The 27,817-nt window shown below is 40.5% G+C and overlaps 1 protein-coding gene across 2 annotated transcripts; it reads left to right on the top strand.

The window, feature by feature from the left end:
- Positions 1-27,297, top strand: ITM2B (integral membrane protein 2B). Of its 2 annotated transcripts, none has more exons than XM_059818702.1 (6): positions 1-248; positions 16,844-16,972; positions 19,062-19,265; positions 21,283-21,393; positions 25,149-25,299; positions 26,582-27,297. In XM_059818702.1, the coding sequence occupies exons 1-6, from the start codon at positions 150-152 to the stop codon at positions 26,668-26,670; spliced, it is 783 nt and encodes a 260-aa protein (XP_059674685.1). In that variant the 5' UTR covers positions 1-149; the 3' UTR covers positions 26,671-27,297. The 2 variants fall into 2 exon arrangements, with proteins under 2 accessions (XP_059674685.1, XP_059674676.1); XM_059818693.1 differs by having other exon boundaries at positions 2-248; positions 19,059-19,265.
- The last annotated feature ends 520 nt before the right edge of the window (positions 27,298-27,817 follow it).

The following is a 27,817-nucleotide window of genomic DNA, read 5'->3' as shown; positions in this document are numbered from 1 at the left end:
TCCTCCTTCTCCGCCGCCTGACAAGGGGACGGGGGCGGCAGTCGCGGCGAGGCGGCAGCGGGGGGCGACAAGGAAGGAGGTAGCCCTCGAAGCTCCGCCGGTCCGGGCTCGTTCTCCCTCTCTTGCGTGCGAAGCGTTGAGGAGCGACCATGGTGAAGGTGTCGTTCAACTCTGCGTTGGCGCAGAAGGAAGCGGCGAAGAAGGAGGAGGAGAACAGCCAGGTGCTGATCCTGCCGCCGGACGCCAAGGTGAAGGCGGTGGGGGACCGAGCCGCTGGGGTCGGCCCGGCTGCGCGGCGGCGGCCGCTCCGCTCGGCGGCGAGGTGCTGCCGAGGGGAGGGAAGCGCGCTGGAGACGATTTTATTCTTTATATGCTCTTGCCCCCCCCGGCGATAAACCGCGGGCGGGCCAGCAGGGAAAGCTGCGCAGCGGTGTGCCCCGCCGCCCCTCTCCGCTCACGCTTCTAAAATGGCTGACAGGAGAACGAGCTTTAAAGCTCCGCTTCTCCCTACTTTGGGGATTTTTGTGGTGGTTTGGGTTTTATTTTTTTATTTTTTTAGCTCGACAGCGCTTGGACAGCGGCCAGCTCGGCTTTTAAGGCGCTTTCGTCTGCTTTGCGGCGTCCCGTCCGGACCCGCGAGTCGCGGCGAGCTGAGGGGCGGCCCGGCGAGGGGCTGCCCTCCCCGGCCCACCGCGCTTAGGCGGGGACGGGCCGCCCGGTCCCGCAGCCTGGCCCCAGCCGCTGCCCGCGGTGGTGAGGTCGGGGCGTCCCTTCGGTGTGTTTGGGTCGGTCGCGGAAGTTGGTTTGCGTGGAGAAGGCGGATCGCGGCTGGTCTTCGCGTGGCGTTTAATCCCCTCCGGCCGCACGGATAACTCCGGCAAGCTGCGAGCTAGCGAGCTCGCAAACCTAAAATGCTTCAGGGCAGGGAGAGCTTGGCGAGGGTGAAGTTGGAGGTTTGGCCGTGCTTGTGCCGCAGCGTGTTTGCCGAGCCTGGTGACTGTGTGTTACAGCGAACTTCGCCTTGGAACTTGGGCTGGTTTAAATAAAGGAACAAAGAGCTGCCTCCCCCCGCCCCAAAACAGCACCCAAACTGCAGTCGCTGTCGCCTTCCCTCCGCGTCTCCAAACAGCAACAAAGAACAGAACAGTAACGGCTTTTAAAGTTTTTGAAGTGCAAAACTGCCTGGAATGTAAAGGGTTTTGGTTGCAATTTCTGTGCTCCCGTAATCAAAACCAGTTTTTAATTAGGAGTAGCGTAATTTGCTCAAAGCTCTTTGAAAAGAGAATGAAAACTTGAAAAATGGCCAGCTGCGCGTAAACAGCATGCCTTGCCGTTTTCATTTGCTTTCGCAATCTTCTGTGCATCAGGCCTCTGAATTACCAGGTTGGATCTGCAAAAGAGATAGTGTTAATTAATTTCCTAAATCTTTGTGGTGAAATTCTGCCTGGGAAGGCAGTATCTGTTGGATTTTTAGCATGAAGTCGTGTCCCGGTGTAGGTTTTGCTGTGATTTCGGTGGGGCCAGGTTCTTCACTTGCAGAATCTGCTGTCCTTTCACAGCTAAGGGGGATCGCAAGATGTTTTCTAGTGACATCTTCCTGGTACGGCAAGTGGTTAAATTTCACACTTCTGCTGAACTTACTGCACTTATAAAACTCCAAGTATTTAAGTCCTTAGAACAGTGTGCCACAACAAATGAGACGGTATCATTATTCAAATTGCCTGCAATTATGGGAAATCAGTTAGGTGATCTGTGTGCTTACTTGTGCCTAGTGGGAGTGCCATTCTGTAGAAGGTAATGGATTCCCCGAGGCCAGCTTGAGCTGTGGAGTTCCGTCCTGACCCCAGGTTTGGTGATTGGTTTGACGCCAAGCACGTAAGCAAGACACAAACTACAAGTTCCAGAAAACAGGTTTTTCATACTACCTTGGAATTCAGATCTGCCCTGGATGATGTTTGTTTCCAGATAGCCTACCAATTTGGGCTTGCGGTTCCTACTGCTAAACAAAATATGTCTGGCTAATTGTACGCTAGGGAGCAAATCCTCCTGACCCTGTCCAGATACTGATGGAAATGTGTTATATGACTATGATTTCCTTAATGCAGAGCTGTGAATTCTTGCAGCTGAGCATGAGATACAGGATCTGCCTTACCTTTGCCCAGGTCTTAGTACTGCTTTCCTTGCCTAGAAATCAGACTTGCAAACATTTATTAACCAGGTCAAAAGGTGGTCTGGTCTCACAGTAGCTACTTAGAACTTCTTGCACTGTTATCAGGGGATGAACATGCCTGAACAAGGCTTAGAACAGTCCTAAAATAGCATGGTAGGAGTGGATGCTCTCTACAGATGAAAATTCCAAAAGCAAATGAGTGCTCTTAAGGGATGTCGAGCCTTTGACATTCTCCTTGACACATTTCCATCTTTTCACAGCAGAGCTGCAGACCTACACCTACCAGTGTGCAAAATTCTCTTGAATACGCTTTTTTTGAGCTTCTGGTAGACTGCAAAAAGGTCATATCTCCAAAACAGCATATATGGGACATTTGTTTTCCCCTCTCTGGTATCTTTACAGACACTGTTTCTGTAGGACGATAAATAGGTCTGGATCGTAAGTGTGAACATGAAAAATATTAGAACATTTTATGAAGCTTTCTCTTATGAAGAAAGTCCTGGGAGGTCTTCTGAACTAAAGTAAAGGGAAAACCGTAAGAATGGAAGGCAATCAGCAGAATTGCACATTTGGAATTTTATTGTCAAGAACTTCCAAAGATTTGAGCAAGAGATATTAGTAAACCAGTTGATATTAATGAATACAGCCAAATACTCTGAAATGTCCAGAAAATAAAGATTTGTGGAATGAGCTTTTGGGCTAGTTCTTTGACGGTCTCGTTCCGCTGCTTTTCCCAGCACAGTGTGGTGAAGACTGTCACTCTGTCTGCCATGGCTTTCTTGTAGATAATCTTTCAAGTAGATAATCTTCCTAGGGCTTATTAAAGAGCGTTTGCAGCCAAAATGTGCTGATGATGTGGCATAGAAATACTCTGTTCTCACCAAAATTGGCCCAGTAACCTCTGATGCAGACACTTAATAGGAAATTAATTGGGGAAGGGAGGAGGGGAAGATGCGGGAAGAGTGGGGGATGTATCACGGGAACAACAGCTTAAAAAAAAAAAGCTTTTGCAGAAGGCAATGGTCTTACGCATTGGAGTATGCGACTTAAAAAGGAGTTTAAAAATCAAGAGTGCTAATCCTGTCTCTGCTTAAATCACCTGTCAGTATTACTGCATGTTGTGAAAGTGGCTTCATACTTACTGTAGGCAACTGTTACAACTCTGCTACTGCTGTTGGGATGATACTTCCATGCCATAATTATTGGCCAAAATACAGAATACTCTTAGTGAAGGTTCTCAGGCCACATTTAATTTCCCACTTTGCTCATTGTTAGTACAATAGGGTATTTTATGACCCATTTTCCCAACAAAAAAACAATGCGTGGTATTTTAACATTTCTCCCTACAATAGATCTTTGGAGAGCCAAAGATGGTTCTAAGCATAGTTGAAGTCTTCAGACATTTTGCAGAGTCCGTTCAATAGATTAAGTCCTCCCCAAAGCCCTTTGGGCCGTCAGCAACTCTCAGGCAGTTGCTGCCTTCCACTGGGGTAGGTGGCAACCATATATTTTTTTTTTTTTTCCTTGGGGTGCTCAACTCGGCCCATCTTTACCAAATACAGCTTTGTGTGCGGAAGCTGTTGCTTCACACATACGTGTCATAGCTGACCTTGGGATAGCTGTATCTGCAGGGAGTTCACTGTGAAAGTGTAAATATTAAGAATTTTAAAAGCAGCAGCTTTTTGCATTTGTTCGTTATGAGAACATTATTACTCCGCACTCTAAAATTAATCTTTTTTTTTCGGTTTAGCTTAATCTTTTCTAAAGCATACTAAAATAGGCACTTTTAACACAGAGTAAGATGGTCCACCTGGGAAATACTGTTGAGCAACTAATGAGCACTATTTTTCCATGTAGAAAAACCCTTAGATTTTGTGTAATTGGTGTTAGGTGTTTCTGAAATAAAGGTGTTAGCTTTACAGTTCCTATACTCTGTGTATATGTATAAATACTATATAACATATTTATGTACTATCTATATGTTAGTATACACACTAATAAATAGTCATTTGCTTGTTGTTTTGCTGTCAGGAAAGCAGGTTTTCCTACTTCATGGGACATGTCTGTAGAAGGATGTTTTGGAGTTGCTTTGTTTGTTTTTGGTTTCTTTTTTCTTGGAAGAGCTTCCTTATTCCCTTCATAGCCTTCCTCCAGCATATTTTCTGTAGGCCTTTCACCAGTTTTACTGCTGGGGAAAGAGCAGTCTTCGTATTTTCCGTGATGCCACTAGGCCATTAAACCAACTAGCTTCTTCTGTCTGTCACAGCATTCTGGATTAAGGCACGATTATTTAAAAGAGGACCAGAAGTAAAAAATATGCTAGCAAATTGAATTCTCTGCCCCTTCTTCTCCCTGACTTTGCTAAGATCTTAATGAAAAGCCACCAAACCTCAGAGGAAAACTCTCCAGTTTCAGGCACAAAGGGTGTCCAGGATTCTGTTTGGCTTTATGGGTACCTGCAAGCATAAATTCAGGGAAGTTGAGTTTATGTAAACAACATTTGTGGCAGGGGTTGTTCATGAGGAACACTTCCTAAGAAAAGAAGTCTTGTGGCTGATGTCATTCCCTGCATCCTTTTACATAGTGAATCTGTGCTACTGGTTAAGTAGTGCAGCTTCCTGAAAATAAGATCCCTGTTGTCTTGAGACGTTTGGCTCCTAAAGCTATTCCGTGGAGGTTGCCAGCAAGTGAGAGAACAATACTAAAAACCAAGATCTTAAAAATTTGTGGTGCTCCTCTGAAAATCTCTTGCTGTTTTGAAGCAAGTTTAGGAATTTGGAATTAGAAGTTAGAAAGTTGAAAAAGTGATTGGGAAGAGTTTGTGTTATCCCCATCCCCCCAGCGATGGGAATAAACCTGTGGGACAGAGGAGTTCTGTCAGTGGTCCGTATCTCACTTCCTTTCCTGTTTCTCATCACTTCCCAACTTGAATAACAAACACAAAGCTTTGGTTTGGAAATAGAACTGTTTCCCAGAAAAATGATATTTAATATTTCAAACAGGATGTATTCTACCAGACCTTTGTGATAATTGCTTCATTAGTTGTTGAATATCATTTATGTTTTTGGCTGTCTGAGCAAGAGCTGATGATGTCCGTGCATATCATTACAGCTTGTATGAATTCAGTGCAGGGATCAGCATAGGGACATTGCAGATACTTTACGCAGTTCTAAATAGTTTCTCTTTTCAGATTAACAAACTTGCACTTGGCTGAGGCCCCTTGCCCTAAAAATGTATTTAGACAACTTTTTTTTGCTTAACATTGTCATGTGGCAAAGTCCGTAATCAGATGAAGCTTTATATAGTGCAATATCTAGAAAAACTATCCTGCACTATAATGTATTGTTATAGTTAGTGCCATAAATACTTCTCTTATGTTCACTCCTGTTTTTCTGTGCTGCAATACTCTCTTCTTTCTGATAAGCTTCAAGAAACTAGTTTGGATATTAACGTTGCATGGTGGTATGAAAAATACCACTTAAACAGAGGCTGTTGGAACCAAAAGTTCTGTTCAGTGGGAAAAGCTAAAGTTAAATTAGTTCATTTCTGAACATGTGGATCAAGGTGAAATGCTGAACTTCCCTGTAAAAACAAACATTTGAAAGAAAATGTTCTTGCAATCAACAATATTTTCAAGGGAAATGGTTTAGACTCCTTCCATTACAATGAATATTTAATCCAACATATGAATGTCTTTTTCAAGAAAAGTTTCATTTCAAAATACAATATGGGGGTTTTTCCTGTTAAGTATTTTAATGAAATGTTTACAGTTGCAAACATAATCTAACAGTTGTGTTTTTATAGACTCAAATAAATAATGTATCTCTGTTATTTGTGTGGTGTTTTCCATTTTTTTCTTATCAGCAATTTAATAAATTTTTATGCTAATGGTTATTTGGGGGGGTTATAAGAATGGTAAGCATGCTTATCTCCAGTAATGTTTTCAGTTAACTCTTCTGCAGTTGGGACTTTTGGAATATTTGTCAACATTATACATATTTTCTATCCAGTAGCTGCTAGCTACAGGCACCAAATAGCTTAAATACAAAGAAAATAGTTATCTCTATGACTCTCAGGAAATATCTTTGAAAGCAAATACTGCGTTTTTAACTCCTAGTCATTTTAAATGTTCTTTATTCTATGCTTCCAAAAACTTTATGATGTATTTCAAACATAAGAACTACAGCTAGCATAAGTAATGGCGTGTTGTTAGCTACTGCATAGATTCCTTTTTTTTTTCCCCTGTTCCCCTCCCCCCCGCATTTATGCTATGATTGACAAAGGTTAGCAATATCTGGTTTTAGTCTCCTGATCCATATGAATAATACAACATTCATTTTCTTACTATTTATGTACTGCTCTTTATCCTCAGTGGAAATTACTTCAAATCTACAGAAGAAAAGAATGCTAATTTATAAAACTTAAATATCTGTCCTAATTTTACAAATGTGGTAAACCAAAGAAATGAGATAATTAATAAGATTGAGCTCCGCAATGAAGTCAGGGATGGGTTTGCAGCAGACATTATGTGGTGTATGCTTTGGACCACAATGGACATAGGAGTTGGAGTCTCTCTATATCTGAGTGATCCATGCATCATCTACAAGCAAGGGTTCTTTGTGCAACAGCCATACAAAATTTACCATGAAAAAAAATGGCAAAGTAGTATTTGCCCAACAGTTATTATAGAGGTCGTGGAAAAAATAAGTTGATTCCTTGTTTGCTCTTTCCATACAGTGTCAGAGTGTGTATTTTTATAAAGTTATATTATTAAGTATATAATACATATTATTTTATATATATACACACGCACAAAAATAAAACCCACTGGCGTTTTAAGAGTAGAGTTTTTTTAATGCAAATCCTTGGTTAATTTGTGGTTGTCTTCCTCCTAGGGTTCAGCAAACTCCTGCTTTTGATGGCAGCTTTCTGCTGTTCTGAGGGTAGAATGAGATGGTGGAATGACTGTTGAAGAAGAGTATGCTGGGGAGGTCATAAGTGGGAGGGGGCAGTGATCTCTGGGGTGGATCTTACATGGTTGCTGAATCACGGTGGTCTATTTATTTATTTATTTATTCTAAAAGATGCAGTCTACATAGAAAACCCTTGTATTTACACATTTGAAAATGTACTACCGTTTGCAGGGTAGGAGGCTCAATGTGACTTTTCAAGGCTGCCGCACAGTGCGGTGAGTTGTCTTGCCTAAGGTTTGCAGTTTGGGAAGCGGTCTTGGTGAGGTGTTTGAACACTGGACAGCGTTTGTGTTTCTGCAGTGTGTGATGCAGCCAGGTGCTGGGTACTGGAGTGTGTGCTCCACTTCAGCCTTTGAAAAGTCTAATTGCAGTGAAGCCTTTTAGATTGTTACAACAGTTTCTTTTAGAAAGAGGGTGTACTTAAACGTGAGCCTTTCAAGGTCAACTCTTCTGTGCTGATGCTCCTAAGCGCTACAATTAAACGCTGTTCTGTATTTGCATGTAGAAGTTTCCACTCGGAGAACTCTGCTTGCTGTACAGGTACTACGCATCTTAATTCACTAATACATGTATTAGCAAGGTATGTTTGTTTGAGGACAGGGCTGCCATTCAGGGGAATCCCAACAGGCTACAGTAATGGGCTGAACAAAACCTCATGAGTTTCAGAAATAACAAATGCAAAGTCCTGTACCTGGAGCAGACTCATCCCCTCCATCAGGAGAGGCTGGAGACCACCTGGCTGGGAAGCCACTCTGCTTGAGAAAGACCCAGGGCTCCTGGTGGACAGTCAGCTGGGCACAAGTCACTGGCATCACTGAAAGCTAAGAGCTTTCCGATCCAAAAAAAAAGACGTCAACAAACTGCTGCGAGTCCAGCAGGGGCCACCACGATGGTCGGGGGCTGGAGCACATGCCCTGTGAGGAATGGCCGAGGGGGACTTAACAGCCTCCCAGCACCTGAGGAGGTGACTGAAGAGACAGTGGCCATAAATTGAAAAAGGAGAGCTTCTAACAGGGCATAAGTAAAATATTTTGCAATCTGAGGAGAACTGAATGCTGAGCAGGTTACCTAGAGAAGCTTTGAAGTGTCAGTCCTTGGAGGTTTTAAAAGCTTGACTGGACTAGAGCCTTGAGCAATCTGGACAGGCTTCACAGTTCACCCTCTTTTTGAGCAAGAGGCTGGACTAGAGACCTCCCGACTGGTTTCTGTGATGCTAGATTCTACTTTTGAGAGAAACTGAGACACAGTGTTTGTAACTAGCTTGAGATGACATACCATCTGTGGCTGAACTGGGAATAGAGTTATTAAATTCTGAGGCTCAGTGGTGCATATGTGCATGCTAATGAGATCTCTTGGGTGAAAGAGCCAACACCACTTGGGAAAATAGCCTTGAGAGAAATCTAGGTTAAATCTACACAGCGTTCCATCGTACTGGTGTCTGAGATTCAGGCAGTCGTAGGATAAAAGCAGAGAAATTTCAGACATAAGAAGCGAGCAGGATAAGGAAGAGACAGGAACTGGAACAATCAAGGTCAAAAAGATAATTTAGTATTGATCCATTTTAAATGGAATAGGAACCTTCTAAGTTCCTGTTTTCAAACATTGATCTAATTCAGGATAAAGTTGAGAGGAATATTGCATTTAAAGTTATAGATTTATTTAGTGTAGTTTTTATAAGTATGGTAGAACGCAAGTCAATTATAAGCCAAAGAATGCAGGTGGGGAAAAAGGTTTATTTTGGCAATGTGTAAAAATGAAGCATTTTTCAAAATTAGAGAGTTTAATGAAATGCCATGTTTGACATGCTGTAACCATAAAGGGTGTAGTGATTTTGTTTCCTGAAAGCAAAATGTATTCTGAAAAATGTCCCATATAACCTCTTAGGTTTGGGGTTTCTTTTTAAAAAAAGTAAACAACCCTCAGGCACCTCTTGCCGGGTACCTGCGCAAGCTTTCTTCTGTGTGTTTTGGTCTATGACTTGCAACCTGTTGCATGAGAACACTTCTCTTTTCTTAAAATAACTGAGAAAACTCGGTGTGGAATGCAGAACAAATTTTCATTGTTCTAATTTATGAAAATGTGTAACTAAATTCATGAACATTTATATATCATGTAAAAAAACCTGGCATCCACCACCTCTTCACTAGCCGAGCTTATGAAAACTTTTTGTATTCAGTACAGCACAGCAGCAATTGCGGATCTCTGTGGCTGTCAGCAGCACAAGAACTTTTGAATTCCATCTACAGACATTTAAAGACAACACATTTTCCAAGTGTTGTAGGTTTTGTTGAAGTTTCATGTTGTGGACAAGGGGGCCGGGGAGAAGGCAGAAGAATCATAAAGCCCCAAAGCAAATAAAGGATGTGTGGAGCTTTATTACTTCTCTAGCACAGACCCAGCACTCCTGGATTTTAATTTTTTTTTTTTAAAATGATTCCTTAATCCTCTCCTTGCATAGTGTTACTTAAAAACTGTAGATGTGTATCACAGAAGGGTTGAGGTTGGAAGGGACCTCTGGAGGTCATCTGGTCCAAACCCCCTGCTCGAGCAGGGCCACCTAGAGCCTGTTGCCAGGACTGTGTCCAGACGGCTTTTGAGTATCTCCAAGGATGGAGATGCTACAACCTCCCTGGACAACCTGTGCCAGTGCTCGATCACCCTCAGTAAAAAAGTATTTCCTGATGCTCAAAAGTAATATAAGATGGTATTAAGATCCTGTTGTGCTAATTGCTGTACAGAAAAAGAAAGGAGGGTAGTCCTTGGCTCTGAGTGTTTGTGAAAGTGCAGGACAAGAAGCACAGCAGTGCTGGTTGGTGGGGCAGGCTAAAGGTATAGCGCTTCTGTGGCCTTAGCCCAGCTCCTTTTCCCGAGCGTAGCACACTGATGCAGTGAATGGTTTATCTTGTAGCAGTAACGAAGGGAGGAAATGAAAATAAGGTGTGCCCGGTACTCTGCATGTGGCAGAGACTGGAAAACTCTGCTTTGGGATGGGGAAAGATACAGGTGGCATAGACACAGGATAAGAAGGAAATTATAGGAAGACTTGAAACCACGGGGTTGGTGATGAGAGATGAGAGTTGATGGGTCTTGGAACTGGACAGAGAAAAGAGGAACGATTTGGGGAACACAGTTTGAAGAAAACAGTAAAATATAGTGTGTGATTAGTTGTACAATTGCTGTAGACAGCCTGTAAAAGCTGTGCATGTGAATCACCTGAAGAAAGTCCTTGCGTGGTCTACAAAGACAGATCTTTTAGGCCATCTAAATAGGTGTGTTTGGTTTGGTGTCCCCCCCCCCACTTTCTAGTCCATGTAAGACCAAAGCTAGCAATAAAAATAATCACTCTTAACAATACTGCTCCCAAATTTAACCGAAGCAGCAGACTGAATAGTTAGAGGCTTCTTCCTTCTTTACCCATCCTCTTTAATTGTTGGCTGCTATCAAGTTTTGTAATCTCTTATCTCAGAAGTTGAAGGCAGTGTTTAGGTAAATCAGGATTACTCACATCAGTTAAGAGTTGCAGGATTACTTTTCCAAGACATGCTTTTTTTATTGTCCCTCAATCATGTAGCTGTGGGTGAACTGCTGATTCACATCCTTTACATTCACTTTACAGTTGTATTTTTCCTTGACTTCCTGCAGAGAGATTGAACTCTTCATGTTCCACCATGTTTCTCTCTAGTTTTATTTTCTGCCCCTCTTTTCTTGCCTGTTTTCTGATTTGTTTCTTTTCTCCCTTCACCTCCATCTTTCCCAATACATGCAGCTACCTTCCTACCCACCAGCACTGATTCCCTTTTTAAGACGATCTTGAGCTGGCTGCTTATATTAATGTTTTTATTCCATGATCTTTATGATGTTTGAACCATGAAATGAGTCATTTGGCAGACACCTCATTTTTTAGTAAAACACACCCATTATTTGGTGAAAGGTGGCATTCAACTAATGTCAAAATGACCTTGGACTTTGAACTTTGGAAAGCTCTTGGAATGTATTTTCTTCTTGCTGCTGGATTTTCTAGTGCTGTACAACATATTTTGTATTTACAATAGTATTTTATAGAATATATACAGATACTAGAAATACAGGAAGAGGTTAATAGTACCAACTGCCTAATAGATAATTGTAAGTAACTAATCTGCTTGGTTATCCAGGCTACATGACTACAGCAAGCAACACCAGAACTAAGGTTTGGTTTTCATGCTATTCTTTAGTCAGAGAGCCTTTGGACAGATGGACAACTCCCTGTCCATCTTGAAAGAAGAGGAACTGGCAGTGCTGCCACAGAAGGGTTGCAGTGTTCAGATATCAACTGCACATAAACAACCAAAGCTTGTTTTCAGGCTTCATCATCTGAGTAGAAAGAATGCAATGCTCCTTGTGGTAAGCAAGAGATCTCTGAAGCATCTATTGTATATAGAGTCTGTTTTTCCAACTAGCAAGTTAAAAGATCATCGTACTTAAAATGTAAATGAAATTTTATTAGGAAGCGTAAAATTGCTGCTTGAGAGGCAGATCGATATGATGGCCTTCCAGATTTGCAGCATCTGCCAAGTGAGGAGCCTTGCAAAAGCATGCCTTAATTTCCCATCTGCAACAAGTAATAAATAGAATACCAGGCTTGGAGCAGTTTTCAGGCAGGAATACCATGGGAGGAATGCAGAGGTCTTTCTAAATTAAGTTAATATTAAATTGGCTGTCTTTTGGGAGGACTTCTTACACGTGTCAGATTTACAAGTCAGAGCAGGCAAGCCTGACCAACAGAATTCAGTTTATACAGCTGTTGGTCAGTATTTTATTTAAAGACTTTTTAGCCACCCTCATTAAAAAACACTTTTAGGGAGTCATCATTAACTTCTCTTCTCCCCATTCCACTAATTAAAGCTGCAGTTGGTCGATATTTGCCTTTAGGAAGCTTAGTCTGCCCCACTGCATTCTGTCCACCCATGTGAGCTAACTGGCACGCAAAGGACCTCAGAAGAAAACTGTTCTGAACAGCTTCCAGCCAGTCCTACCCACATTAATTGTAAGCTTTTATGTGTGTAAATACATATATATTAGATGTTATTCCTAGATGCATAATTATGGACGGTTTGTATATTATGCTGCAGACATTTTTAGTAATATTTTTAATGCTCAGTAATACTCTGCATCTGTTTTCTCTGTGGATCAAAGACTGCGTGTTGATTCTGAAAGACATTTCCCCCTCCCAAAATTATTTTTATTGCTATCGTATCTGTTTTGAAATTTGGGCCATTATCTTTTGCATAGGTGCACAATGGTCATACGATATTCTGGACTCCCCACAGCATATCTATCGTATCTGGTTTAGGTGGATTCTTACCTAGTTGATTCATAGGAAATTTTTTTAATCATGTAATTGATGTGTCCTTAATTTCTGCAAAGGAACAAGGTCTGATAATCTTCTCACCCATTTCAATATGAACTAGACATACGCCTTGTAAGTTTTTAGACTGCTTTACTTTTATAATGTTAAAGCAATTATATTCCACTGTGTACAAAAAGCCACAAGGGGAAAATCTAAGTAATTACCAAGTCTAATTATACACATTTGTGGCTCAGTATTGGAGTTTCATAGAAGAATTTTGTGATGTTACCCTGAACATGAATTTGGTCCTTCTGAAATTAAGCATTTATTTAAAGAAAAAAAAGTAGCATTAAAATTGAACTGAAAAGAGCAAGACAATATATGGCCAGTAGCCATTAATAACTGCTAATGTTGGCAGGTTTAGGGGGTATTAACTTTTTTTTCTTTTAATCCACTCCAAAACAGTTAATGCTAATTGTCATAAATACGTTCTTGTAAAGACCTCTCTGTAGTTGAGAGGTGCTTTGGTAAATAATTTGTGGTATCATTTGTCCATCTCCAAAGTGTTTCATGGTTCCAGTAACAAGACATAGTGCAGCTTTACATTAGCTGTTGGGGTCACTGATGAAGGGATCTTTACTGAAAACTGCAGTCATCTTGTAACTTCTTTGTGAGGAGACGGCAGACTTGAGTCTTGCCAATCTCAAATAATGGAGAATTTAATACTTCTCGTTTTCTGTCTACAGGAAAATTGTTCCTGCAGTGCTTGAAGCTATTCAGGTTGGGAAGTTCTGAACCATTTAATTTTAACACTGTAGGATTTAGTGTACAAGTGGCAGAGAGGTGCTTCTGTTTCATGTCTTGTCCATGGGAAATAGGCTAATCAAATGTTTTCCAATTAGAACAATCAGCTCATCAAGGGAAACAAGCCAGTATTGGGCTTGCATCCAATTCCTCTTAAGGCATTTTGCATCAGAGAAGATGAGTTCTGTGGCATCATCTTAAGGTTGAGGATTCACCGGGGAATTGGAAGTACATGGGGCAGGGATGAAACAGAAGAGAGGAAAGAAAAGGACCGGAACAGCGATGATTAATTATTACTGCTCACAAAAGTAGAGAGGCATATTTTTAGAGGTCAATCTTCACCTCAAGTACATGATACTTTCTTTTGTCAGGTATCTCTGGCAGTGGAAAGCTGACCTAGAGAAAAATCAGTCAGTGACGCTGCAATCTCATGTTGTGCTCTGGCTTCAGAAGCTGGTGCTGCTATCTGGGAACAAAGTGCGGTCGTAACTGTGTGGGGAAAGGTGCCAATTCAGCACTGTCCCTCTTAGCGGGGATCCGCTTTCACTTAATGTTTTTTCCTTCCGAACATGAGTCACCTGGCAGGAGGGTGAGCATCCGTTGCACTTTCTTCTCTTGCAGTGCAGAGGGTCAGATTTATATAGCAAGGGATAAATTATTCTTTTGGGTCAATTCAGCCCAAACTAAGCTGTCAAGGCAACAATACAAAAGCTTAGCCAGCTTAGCCACAGGACAGCTACTAATATGAGTATAATTTAGCTTCAGTAGGTTATTTATAATATTTTAATTTAAGGTGGTTTTAAACTGCTTGACGATGTACTTAGTTTTCAAATTCAGAAGAGGAAATCAATTCTGTGTTCTCCTTCAACAGCATGAAATGTTTTCAGCGTTACTTAATGCTTGTGGTTCCTCTGTATTGAGATGCAGTACTTTCATGCACTCTCCTAAGCAAGAGGTTAAAGTGGGCTTGAACTCTTGCTCTAAATTTGGTGTGCTGTTTTCCGTAGGCTGTGGACAAATCAATGCAATAGGCAACTACAAATACAAAACAGCTTAGTGTGCCACCATTAGGGATGCCCTCAGAAATAATAATGATACAATTTAGCTGCTGGTAGAGGATAGGAGAGTTGTATTAAACCTGTTGTTTACATCTGTCATCTCATATATCAAAGCAAAATTATTTAGGGTGGAATACTGATAAACTTGTCCTTCAGGTTCCACCTAGCATGGTAAAAGTATAAAAGTTACTTTACTTTTTCTGATTATTTTTGTGGCCTATGCAAAATTAATTTGATATTAATCCCCATTTCCAGGTAGGTGTTCACACTGTGTATGCCTTCTGCAGCCTTTCCCAGATGCGTATTTTATTAGTCTTTCTGAACTTGCAAAATGATGTAAAAATGGAAGAGGCAGTTACTCCACTAATGGATAATTCTGCTTGGAGTTAAAAAAGGCAGGGGGGATAAAAGCAGCACTGGGAAAGAATAAAGATACTCTTTATATTCTTCACTAGGGAGTATTTTGGCATTGTATCCCAGAGCCAGTTTGCTATCCGTTTTTCTGACATTAACTTAGAACAGTTTAAATGACAACTATTTAAAGAAGTTTCAGTTGGGTGTCCTTTATGCTTTGAAATATCTAGGGAAATAGTTACCTAATGATATGGGGCAACATAAAAATAAAAATCCTTGTTTTACCTGGTTTAGATTTATAATTGAGATGATTTATAGAAGAATCCACAGTGAATCTTAACCTGACCTGAAAGTTAATTAGCTTTCCATGGGTATTATGTCCTATTCTCAGTCTTTGCAAACAGCCAGGTTAAAAACCACGCAGCTAGTAATTCTGTAATTCTTTATGCAGAATTCCTTAAATAATTAGTGATGTAAAAACTTTTAAAAGTTGTTACTTCATCTTTTCATTCTGCTTTTCCAGTCCACGGCAACTGTTTTCTAGCTGCTCTCACTTTGCCTTGTAAAGTATCCCAGAAATGTTGGTTGGAAGGGGCCTCTGGAAGTCATCTGGTCCAACCTCCCTTTAGAAACAGGATGGTTGCCAAAGCAAGATCAGCCATGGTTTTGTCTAGTTGAGTCTTGAAAACCTCCAAAGATGGAGATTTCACAATCTGATTTACTGCGGTAGTTTGCAAGGTAATGTAAAACAAAATCTGTGAAATATCTTCAGTTTGACTCTAAATATTTCTGAATCAGATTTTGGCAGCTGTTGCCTGGCAAAGAAGCTGCATTGCCACTTCTGTACGAAAGATAATTGCAGTGTACTGTAAAGGTGGGTTTCACATCACCTAATTTTAGCTACATATGAATTAGGTACCTAGTTTGTTAACCAAGGCATTTCCCTCTATAATCAGTGAAAAGAAGTCAGTCCCTCCAAAAGACTACTACTTCTCCCTCTCAGGGGTGGTTGGGCTGAGTCATTCTCAGGAAGCGCCTCTTTCTCCCCACCATTTACAGGGAGGGTTGCCTTTGCATTTGGTTCAGACCTGCTTAGATGGCTTCGGTCAGATGAGGGGAATTCCTTCCCAACTGGTTTGGGGTTTTTTGTTTATTTGGCTGTAATGATTTTGCCTGGTCATCATTCTACCCTGTTGGTTTTTTTGGTTGCAAAGGGGTAATGAATTGGTTTGTATTTATTTGAATTCTGTTTTTTTCACAGTATTATGATGGCTTGGAAGAGGGTTACTCAAAGATGGGGTTTTTTCTTTTTTCTTTTTTCTTTTTTTTTTTTTTTTTTGATGTGAGTTATGCAACACTTGGGGGAGGAAAGAGCATTGTGATGTGGCTGATAGAGGAAAGATTTTGCAAGCAGTAGTTTATTGCTTAGGATGCCTGTGGGGACTGCATGGTTATGCAAACTAGTGCCCCAAAGGGGAAACATCCTGTCATTCCTTTAGCATAACACAAACAGCAGATAGAGGCATGGCCAACACTGTCTTAGAGCAGAAAGCTTCCTTAACAACAACTTACAAAGCATGGTTTTTTTTTTTTCATTCCCACTCTTATTATTCTGCCAGCAAAAGAGGTGGTAAAGTCTCTTTCGTCCTGATGGAACAACATAGGAAAGGATCTATTTTGCTCTTCTTACTACCTTTGATCTTTTGTTGGTTCTTCAGGTTCACTTAAATTGCATATACCAAGATTAAAAAGAATCTGACCTTTCTGAATTTACTTCCTTGCTCTGCTGTTGTTGCATGGAGGTTGCCTAAGAATGGATATTTTTCTGTCTGCAATTTGTAAAGTTGCTCACTGTGTGTTATTAGGTATCTCAGGAGATTTTGTTCTATTTTTCTCTTCCTTAAGACTTCAGTCTGCTGATTTAGTCAGTGACAGTGGCATTAAAAGTAACTGTTACTACAGGTTTTCCTAAACCCCAACTTAAATGCATCTGTTTTAAACTTTACCAAATAAAATATGTTTCCAAACAATTGTGATCAAGTGCGTATAGCCTTTTCTGATGGGCGCAATGATTGCACTTGCTGGGCTTGAAGTATCTGCTATCATATGTGTCTTGGGAGCAGTGTGTTGAAGGTCTCTCTCTGATGCATTGCAGGACCCTGAGGATGCTGTGCCTGTTGGGCAGAGGAGGGCCTGGTGCTGGTGCATGTGCTTCGGATTGGCCTTTATGCTGGCTGGTGTGATCCTCGGTGGTGCCTATCTGTACAAATATTTTGCATTCCAGGTAAGTCAAATACATTTTGTTATGGGAGAGTTGTGTTTTTCTCTGTCATGCCTTACACTTAGAAGAGGGGAGAGGAGCAACAGACTAAACCAAATAGCTTTTCTACTTTTTTTTCTTTCCAAAACTTTGGAGCAGGCCATACACTTTGCCTTTAGAAAAGCTGAAGTTACCTATCAGGAGAGGAGGGCAGGAGCGAAGCTGGCAAGTGAAAGGGAGCAGCACTTCCGAAAACCGTACTTTGCAGAGAAAGGATTGTATCTAAATAGGACTTGGGTCCTATTGGGTCGCATCCCAGATTTTCACCTGTGCTCTCTCCTGTTTCGCAGTGCCGAATACTGGAGGTGGATTAACCCCTTGATAAGCCTTCTTGTTTGACCCCAGATTTCCTAGACGCGTGTGGTACTGCTCATGCCTAGGAAAGGGACTGCTTGTCAAAGCACTGCAGTGACTCTTCTCCTTCCTAGCCTCCACAGGGATAAGAAATACAGGCTCTGCAGGGAACCTGGGAGAAGCACGGTCAATGTGGTTAAACATGCTCTGTCAAGTTTAATCCACGCTGACAAGATTAGACCTCTGACAAAATGTATTTTCTGTCTTTAACAAATGGCACGGCTGCAAGAGGAGCCCTGTGAAGGCAGTGGTGCCAGGGAAGTGAGTGGAGCGTTTACCTGAAATATGGGAGATCTTCCTCGGGGGGAACTGTCACTGGGCAGCGCTGGATGTTCTGGGCTGTTGCTCAAGTGGTGTGAGCACACCCTCCCTCCTTCAGAAACTGCCGGGGTTGCAAGATTCACAGGGTCAGAAAGGGAGAGTATAAGCAAAAGATGAATTCCTCTAGCCCACTGGTTAGTGCACATAATTATAAGGTAGAAATTCCGTGTTCTTAGCCCTGCTACCAGGATTATTTTTTTTTGCCCCATTTTAGTAGCTGCTAATGTGGAAGGCACAGTGATTAAACATGAGAAATTCTAGCTGAACTTGCAGTTTATAGTCTCGTTGGCTATCACATTAACCTAATTTACAGGGGAGCAGTAGTGTTGCAAACGATGCTTAAACAGCATAGCATATCTTGGTGGATTAACAAGCTCAGAGTAGCTGAAGGCCTGCTGTGTTAATAACGCATGTTTCATCTGTGCTTAGCACCGCAGTGCTCCACCTTTCGCATGCCAGCTAGCTGGAATTGAAAGTGCCGTTTAATTCAAACCTGTGGTACTTGTTTATGAGTCAGATCTGGGTTGAAGGAAACATTCAGGAATTGAGCTAACATTGCACTGAAGACATGTTTTCAATGTAAAACTTCAAATTGATGGCATGTGCATATGCATAAGTTGTATGTTTCTAAAACTCTCTGGCCTATTAATTTGGTATATGACTTCCTCTGACTCAGGACTTTATTTTACACTTCACTTAGGTAACCTGCCTTGTGTACTGTGACAGAAGGACACGAATTGGTTGTTTTAAATTCTTTTAATTACCTTTTTGTCTTTTAAAATTGTTCAAAACAAAAAATAATTTATTTTAGAAACTGACTTTCAAAACTTCTCAAGCCTTGCAAAACTAAGCAACTTCAAGAATTTCCTTCCAACCTCAATTATTCTGTGAAGTCATCTGGTCCAACCCCCTGCTGCAAGCAGGACCAAATTCAGAGTTAGACTTGCTTTTTAAAGGTGATTTGAATGATCAATGTCTTAAATTGTAATTAGTGACTGAAGTTAAATAATAATTTAATAATAATATGCATGCATATAGATGTAGGAACTTCATTGTCTTTCTAAAAATAAGATGCAATATGCCACAGATAATGAATGCAAAATAGAAGACTGGATTTTAAGAACCTGCTTTTGGGATCCTGTTTTCCTTGAATTCAAGGGAAGGACTCCCTCTGGGTTCAGTACAATCAAGGTTTTACCCGTGGTTCTGTTGTAGACAGCATCTGGCTCCTACTTTGGTGTATGAATCAAATTAAAGGGAAAACATTTCATCTAGTCTGACAAGTTTTTCTTCTCCACAGTGCTTTGAGAATATTAGTTTTAAACTTCTAACAAGGCTACTGATGTGTTTGTTGCTGGGTTGTTTACTGTTTTAGCAGGGTGGTGTGTATTTCTGTGGAATAAAGTACATTGAAGATGGCTTAAGTTTACCTGAGCCTGGGGCAGAGGCTCAGAGTGCTCGCTACCACACAATTGAGCAAAATATTCAGATACTGGAGGAGGAAGATGTTGAGTTTATCAGTGTGCCAGTCCCTGAGTTTGCTGATAGCGATCCTGCTGATATCGTCCATGACTTCCACCGGGTAAGAAATATTTCTGACGAAGTTGAAAGCATTTAAAACTTGAAAAATGTTCCCCCTCAGTCATCCTGATAAATGTACTCCCTAATTATTGTGGTGGGGGTAAGTGGAGGGTGGAGGAGGCAGCAGAAACGTTTTGATCAGCAGCAGGCTGCAAGCAGTTATTAACCGGGCATACAAAGTACAGCGTTATACAGTCATCATAAGGTAGTTTGTAAACCACCATTTGCAAATACGGTTCTGTTTTTAGAAAGGGAAAAATCTTAGAACTATTTCTTTTCCTTAGTATGAGGAAGTAAAGAGAATATAGTTCTTGCCGCGCTAAGTCCACTGAGCCAGAATTTGACCAACTGCTGTGGTGCTGAGGGGAATTTAGAAAGGGCTGTCATAGCTTTGACCTCAGCTTGCAGGGGCTGTTTGTGTCTGATGTCACTAGGTATGTTCAAGCACCCCCAGAGGCTGCTGTTGTAGCATAGCTCAAAAACCCCAAAGCAGCAGCAGAAAGGGAAGGAAGTGACCAGTTGACCGGCCATGGAGGAGAGCTTGTTTTCCAGATGCTGAAGGAAGCCAAGCTGAAGCTTCCTTGTGCACCACAGGCTACTGTGATTCCTAAAGGCACTGAACCAGGGTATCACGGCATTTTTAGCTGTTTCTTCCTTTTTTTGTAGCAACAACTTTGATAGGAATCGTGGTAATAAATTTTTGGTAAGGCAGTTGACAGGCCTGCAGCTCTTGGTATTAACAACAGAGCTGTAAAACAATTAGAAGCCCTTCTTTTCCATATCAGCCTGATGGAAGCTGTCTGACAACACTGAAATGTTCTACAGCTGGTTTTCAGGAAGCTAAATTTCTGTGAACATTTGAAGACTTCGCTGAACAGCTTTTTTAAGCAAGGCCAACAAAGAAGAATAGGGAAGCGTCCTATTTTTTTATGCAAACTTCGAAGTTTCAAGTTTTCCAGGCAAAATGAGTGCTATCTATCAAATATTCATAACCAGATTTGGAGGAAAACATTGCTTGCTTGAGCTATGTAATTTAAAAATATTCCTGAATATATTTAGGGAGCTTCTGTTAAGAGTTAGAGCGAAGCCTCTAAAGAGGGAAAACCAGAAAAAAAAAGCGGTATGTAAGAAGTGAATAGGACAATATCACATTAGAGATATACTTTTTGATTTAATGGGTTAAAGGCTTTACTGTAAAGGTCAGTGCAAGGATCATTTGTCACAGGCACAGCACTTATTCCCATGTAATGAGATTAGTTGCACTGACGATTGCTGTCCTGGTACTATTTTGACTGTTAGACTCTTGGTGCTTGGTATTTTATATACGTTCATAGCCTAGGAGCTTTCAGCAGCTTGAGATAATGTCTTCCATAGCAAGAACAGATGCAGTAAAACACAGCTCAGTGAACAGAGCCATAGGATTCATCAGGATAATTCCCTGGGCTTTTATATCTCTGTTTATATCAAATAATGGCAAATACTGCAGTTCAGGTACTATAAAGATAATAATTCAGCTGTGAATAATCATTAACACTTAAAGTCAGTAGTATTTTTGAAAATAATTTTTGTTGCGTTATGTGTAACAGTATTTTTTTCCTTCTATATTTTGTTCTTACCAGCAGCTTTTCCCCTTTACACGGTAACAAAATATAAAAGTGTGGAGATTAGAGCAAGGTTTTTGCCCTGTTGTTTCAAAATGCAGGCACTAGGAATAAATGAATACTGTACTTGATTCCCTAACAGCTGAGATACACCTTTGTAATTTATTATTGTAGTCCATTTGAGCTACTTATCGCTTGCCGCCTTACACAAATCCCTGTCATAGATTTAAACTCTCATCAAGGCTGCCTTTTATTTCTGCATTTACCTACCCTCAAATTGGAGTTTGTTGGACAGACTTCATAGTGAACAATACATAATTTGAAGAACAGCACAAGGCAAGAGCAGTTTAGCAAAGTCGGTATGTGAATTTTCTGATGTTCTTGTTATTTTGATTAAAATAAATATTTCCTCAACAGAGACTCACTGCCTATCTTGACCTTAGCCTGGATAAGTGCTATGTGATTCCTCTGAACACTTCAGTTGTTATGCCGCCAAAAAATTTCCTGGAGCTGCTCATCAACATCAAGGTATGGTTAAATCATAAGTAATTTGTTCTTAAAATAGGGAAAAAGGAGATTTTTTGTTGTTGTTGTTGTTGTTGTTGTTGCCAGAACTCTGACTTTCATACAAGGCACATGTGTTGAAAGTTAACTGAACACTAGAGATCTTTGCAAAGAGAGAAGAAAGTCTATAACCTTCTTAGTTAATTAACTACAATCATGAAGGAATTATTAATTCAGAGGAAGGCAAACCTGATTTTATTCTTCGATGCTACAAATTTGGCTGACAAAATTGTGTATATGTGGTGTACCTGGATTCTTTGATAGTAGTCTGTGTGTTTTTTAATTTATAATCCATTGTGACTGAAGTTTCCATAAAGCATGTACATGCTGGAGTAAGACTGGTTAGCTGAGAGGCTTGAAGCAGGTATACTGGGAAATCCTTTTAACATGGGCGCTGTTTAAAGCATAGGTCTCTAGGGTTGGCCCCTGCTTTGAAGTGATCCAGTGGCTTGAGGGTGATGTACGTGAGGTGTATTGGACCCGCTATGCATGCTCAGGGGAATTAGGTGTGGCACTACGTGTGATGGACTAGCTCTGCATGCGAGTTCCTGAGGCTTCCAGCAGCCTTAAGATGGATCTTCCTGGTTCCAGGGAGGTTTTGTAGGAGTGATCAGGATCTGGATTGTATGTGTAGCAAAGCCCATTTAAGCAAGAGGGTTTTTAGTATAGCCAGATTCCTGGTTCTGCAAAGCACCAGACCTTCAGGACAAGATTCATTGTCCTTAAAAACAAGGACTGTGGAAAGGACTGAGATACCGCAACCGCTGAACAACCGAACATGAGTTTTCAGTATAATGTTGTGGGACCTCCTAATCGCTTCCTAGCAGGGTTTGATAATTGAACACTACTGCCGGGCTTGTGGTGCTGGCGCTGGCTGGCTTGTTGCCACCACAGGGACACGCTGTTCTGTTAGTAGTAGTAACTGGGTGAAACGTAATGGCCTGTGAAATTGAGGAGGCCAAAGTAGATAATCTAATGGTATCTCTTACTAATTTAATATGAATCATCTGTATATTTTTTTTTTAACTCTTACATATGTGTGCTTTTAATGCAGATTTAAGTAGCATTTACCTTGGTTTTCAGCCTTCTGGCTTATTTACAGAACAGCAAAACACTCTGGGTGGGGAAGAGTGTCTAAGATTTGTGGAGACTGTTTTAAATTTTATTTTCCTGGGCTTTTGTAACTTTAGAATTCTTAATATCATATTTGGGTTTGCATCTTTCAAACAAGGCTTTGGAATTAGGACTCCAGGAACCATTTTAGCCATTTCTGAGTGGTTCGTGTATATAAATAAATTCCATGTGAAAAATGACTTCAAAAGTCAGTCCTCTGCTGCTGTTTTGCTGCCTATTTTGAGACTGGCTATTTAACCACACTTCCATTTCCTGTACGTAAGGATGAGGTGGTGTCTGTAAAACTCGGTGACCCCATATTTTTTTATTTTGCGTATACTGTTTTGTTTCCATTTTTAGTTCACACAAATTCCACTATTAAAATCTGTTAATTTCCTAGTTTGTCATTAGTACTAAATCAAATATGCTTGGTTTACAAGTAAGAGGATAACCAGGCATCATGCATTTAATTGAAAATCTGTGCAAAAGCAAACTGTTTTGATCATTGTCCCCAACAGTGAGTGCCCTAATTTTATGAGACATCTGTTTAATTCTCATTGTATTAACAAAAAGCTCTGGGCATTTGATGTCTCAGAAAATCAGGCTCAATGTTTTGTAACTGAAATTTGGGAAACTATTCTACAGATGCACAAAGTGAGTAAATTTCTGTTCGCTGTCCTGCAGTCCCACTGGTTGCACAAGGAAAAAAATGGATGAAATTAAAGTGCTCATTTCATTAAAATGAGCTCTGAATACATGCAGAGAGCATTTTATGAAGATGGAGGTGCTCTGAGCTGGGTTTCGTTTTTTCTAAAAAAGCCGTAATTTTAGTCTAAAGAACCACATTTCTGTATATTGATACGGTTTGCTTGAATATGCAGACAGTGAAAGGCCTCCTTTCCTTGGGAAACAAGGCTGAAACCCAGGTATATTCGTTCATACACCTCGTTCCTGTTGTTGCACCAACTGGCCAATTTTAACCATATATGATGTGTAGGACATCTCAAAGATGACGATATTTGCAGCTGTGCTGGATCCCAGTGCTGGGTAATTGCTCCTGCAGCAGCTGGGCAGAGGAGATTCCTGCACTGAGCTCCCCGTCCTCTTGTGCCCCCCAGGAGGGCCGAGAAGGCTGGGTCCGGGGGGAGGTCCGGGGGGAGGTCCGGGAGGTCCTGCGGCTTGGAGGGCAGGAGCCCAGGAGTGTCCTCGTAGGCTGCCCCAAGTCCTCAGCACTGCTGCCCACCCTGCCGGTGCCCTGCACTGCTGCTTTGCTCTGGGGCTCCCTCAGGGCTCTCTCCCGAAATTCGAGAGACCAGGGGTTAAGATGCAGTAATTTACAGTGATTTAATTACCAAATAATGAGTGGGATAATTTGGGAGTGTGAAGTCTTCCAAGCTCTTATTTAAAGAAAAAAAAATTGCTGTTGTTTTCCTCATAGTACGTGCTGAAGAAAATTTTCATAATTTAAAGTGAATTTTATGCAGTCCGCTCTTTCTTTACTGAAAAGAATAGCATTTAATCAGCTTCTTCTCAACATGTCACTTGGGCTGAAAAGACAGTCTTGTTTTGCCATGGAAATTTCAAGTTGTTTATTGTCAATAAAAAATACAGTGATCTTTCCCCACAGAAGCTGAATTTGTTTCCATAAGTGATAATTTTATTTTTAGAAAGCAAGCAACACCTTCTTTACTGCCATAAATTAGAATCACACTAACAGGATTTCTTAAATGAAGTAGTATTTCAAAAAAGTTGATGATTATTTACCAGTGGCAGTATTAGGAACCTGGCTGATAGCTAAGGGCGTGTATCTTTAGCTGTGTACAGCAAGATGTGCACAGAGCCAGATTCCTCCATCATTTCAGCTGTGGCAAAATAACACTGAAGGGACTAGAAGAGGCTTGGGAAGCCTTTGCATGTCGTCATGGCTCTTCCCTTTTTCAGGGTTTTGCTTTAAAACACCTGATACACCACCATGGCTTTCTAATACCTTTCCATATAAACAATTGTGGGAGTCGCCATAATAACTTACGGGGCTAGATGGTCTTGTCTTGCATTTGGCTTGAGAGTTGTGACCCATGCTGTGAATATGTTCAAGGCTTCCCAAACCCCATAGACTGCAGCTGGAGCATACCACAGCTGGCGTGCTTCATCAGCAAGAGTATCTCTGTGTAGAACATGCTTCTGCCAACTCCTATTTGGGAGTAGTTCTCACTGAGGTCTGTTGAGCTGTTTTTAATTAAGTGAAGACTTTGGATGATAAGTGCAGGACTGATCTGTGACAGTGGGTGCTCCAGGAAGGGAAACATTTCTTCTCTGCTGAAGACTGATGTTACTGTAGCAGGAGGGTGGTAGATGTATGCATCAGTGGAAGTTTTGTGACCTTTTTGAATATAATTGTTACGTATTTCTGTAGTGCAGTACAGTCATGTTTGCATATTTAGAATAAAATTCTGTGGGTAATAGATATTTTGAAAGAATTCAAAGAGGATATGTCACAGCCGTGTTAAAGAAACACATTGCAAAGTGTTTCTTGTGAACCACAAAGTGTTTCTTGTGAACCACGAAGAGATGGCTTTTGACAGAGCTGTTATATTTTTGTTCAACAGGCTGGAACATACTTGCCTCAGTCCTATTTGATTCATGAACAGATGATTGTTACTGATCGCATTGAAAATGTGGATCAGCTGGGATTCTTTATTTACCGCCTCTGCCGTGGCAAGGAAACCTATAAACTACAGCGCAAAGAAGCCATGAAAGGTAAATGTTCCTCCTGCGATCTTTTGTGTTGGCAGAAAGTTCAATGCTGCTTGAGTTCAATAAATATGCTTGATTGTGTTGAAAGGAATGACTCTTATTAAAGCAAGGGTTGCTTATTGCAGTAACCGGCTCTGTGGGCTTAAGTACTCCTGGTATTTTCTGTGTAGGTATGGAAATAAGTCATTTTACTGTGCAAAAGTGCTCAAGGGCTCGGTGAGCTAGGAGCTGCTAAAATGTGTTTGTATACATGGGTATGTTTTCTGGGGTTCAGGCTTTCATTGATGCTTTTCTTTTAAGCTTGTTTCTTGACACACACACACCCTAACCCCAAAAAAAACTTTAATATATTAGAAGCCATAGCCTTGTAGTCCAAGTACAGAATTGCAGGTGGTTCTTGTCATTAAAGCCACCTATAAATTAGTCCATGACTCCGTATTTGCATCAGTGAAATATGAATAAGAGTTGTCTTCACAGGAGAACTGAGTGCTTGGTACTCCTTCATGGAAAATGTTTGAAAAACATCGTTTGCAAGAGTCTTGACAAGCTATTAAATACTGCTTTAAAATTTTCACTCAGATTTTACTCAGACTTGCTTCATTTTTTTTTTTTTAACTGTATGTGATGTGCAAGTGCACACTGAAGCAGTTTAATTGCTTTAGTTATAGTGTTGGACCTGACTGCTTGGGAAAACAAGGAAAAGGAATACATTTTATAAAAATAATTTAGAACAATGTTTAAAAATGAAAAGAACTTAATAGAAAAACCCAATTCAAAATTCAGTATGTTGATCCTGTGGTAATAAATGATGAGCTTAGGTTGGCAGTGAGCATTAGTTTGGCTAAAATCTGGCTAAATTCTGTCTTTCTCTGATTTCAAGATGATGTTGTTTAAATACTACTAGTCCACTCTTTTTTGCCTATAGCAGTTTATTCATTTGCTGTTCTGTCTGTCATGTCCTCACAAGTGTTTTTGCAGATGCACAGAGAGGGAGATTGGGAATTGATCTGGGTTAAAACTAGCCAGTGAGGGGTTTTGGCAGGTTGGTTTTAACTAAACCAGTACTGCGATTTTGTTCACCACACCTTCAGGGTCGTTGCCTGCTTACTGATTTTTCTAAGTATGAACGTGTGCCTATGTGTGTTTCTTCTGAGAGGGGGTTTGAAGAGGGGTAGTTCTGATTTCTGGTGACATCTTACTATAGCAAATGTGGAACTATTACGTCTTTGATGTACCTCATCCCCTCTTCTCCTTACCCTCCGTTGTTCTTTACTAATACAAACAGGAATTCAGAAGCGTGAAGCCGTCAACTGCCGAAAGATTCGACACTTTGAAAACAGGTTTGCTATGGAAACACTCATCTGTGAACAGTAATGAGGAATATTACTGTTACAGGAGACTTAAAAACTACAGTATGACCCCACCCTTGTATTGTGTGCAGTGATTATTTTTTAAAATCTTCTTTTATGTAAGTAGTGGACAGGGCTTTATTGCTGAACACCTTCCATATTTTTCATCTCATGATACATGTAAAATCAGTATGGTTTAGTTTTTTCCTTATTTTCAGGTGTGGTGTTCTTCTTATATTTGAATAGCAATTGTATAAAGACTTAGTTGCTAGTGCATTTCATGTGATGAATCTTGAATACTAGGAAGAAGAGAAGGTCTTCAAAATATCCACCAGTTTTTAATTAAGTAAAATTGAAAAGAATTATTAATGTACAAATGGACTGCAAGAGCTACTTCTAACTGTAATATTACCTGCTATATAGTTTGTTACAGCATATAGACAAACCTGTATTTGACTCTCCCTAACAAAGTGCAATTTGTTTAGTTTTTAAAATATTGTCATATTTACCTTTTTAGATTGATTTCTGACTTGATGTTTTAAAATGGCAAGTGTTTGCTGTAACGATCTTTTAGAAAATTAAGAAGTAACTTATGTTACTAACTTGTATATAATCCATGTATGTGCAATGGAAAATAAACCTTATAAACATGTTTGTCTAAAAGTCTTGTGTTTTCTTTTGCTATTAGAGGAGGGGACTACAGGTAAAGTGAAAATTAACGCCTTTTATTTGCAGTGCTACTTTTAAAAGTGAGAAGATAAAATGAAATAGGTAGTGGCTGAGAAATTAAATATGAACAAAGCAGCATGTTTTTCTGTTTCTTTTTCATTTAAAAGCAATACTGTGCCACTTGCTTAAATTCTGGGTTGGTATTTCCACAATACATACAATCAGAGTGGAGATCCAAAGCTAACATGTTGTTAATGTCTGAAATCCCTGTCCTGAGTATTTATCAAATGATGTACATAATCTACAGCGCACCATGAGTTAGGCTGACCCAGCGGAGAGCCAGGAGTGTTCACTGCATGCAGGACTTTGCATGTCCCTTTGTTCAACTTCATGGCATTCCTAGCAGCCTGTGCCATTGTGCTCTGCCAGTTAATCTGGAGCTAGCTCAAATATCGCTAATACTGTTCTGTATCGTGCCATTTACATTTAAGACTGCTATTCTT

This window comes from Gavia stellata, chromosome 1 (assembly GCF_030936135.1).
Source record: "Gavia stellata isolate bGavSte3 chromosome 1, bGavSte3.hap2, whole genome shotgun sequence".
NCBI classification, from domain to species: domain Eukaryota; kingdom Metazoa; phylum Chordata; class Aves; order Gaviiformes; family Gaviidae; genus Gavia; species Gavia stellata.
Note: the sequence above shows the minus strand (reverse complement) of the source record. Positions and strands in the feature narration are given on the sequence as shown.

Coding starts and splice junctions, on each gene's coding strand:
- ITM2B (XM_059818693.1), top strand. CDS start 150: ATGGTGAAGGTGTCGTTCAACTCTGCGTTGGCGCAGAAGGAAGCGGCG. Junction 19,266..21,282: donor TCGTCCATGACTTCCACCGG/GTAAGAAATATT, acceptor TTTCCTCAACAG/AGACTCACTGCCTATCTTGA. Junction 21,394..25,148: donor AGCTGCTCATCAACATCAAG/GTATGGTTAAAT, acceptor TTTGTTCAACAG/GCTGGAACATACTTGCCTCA.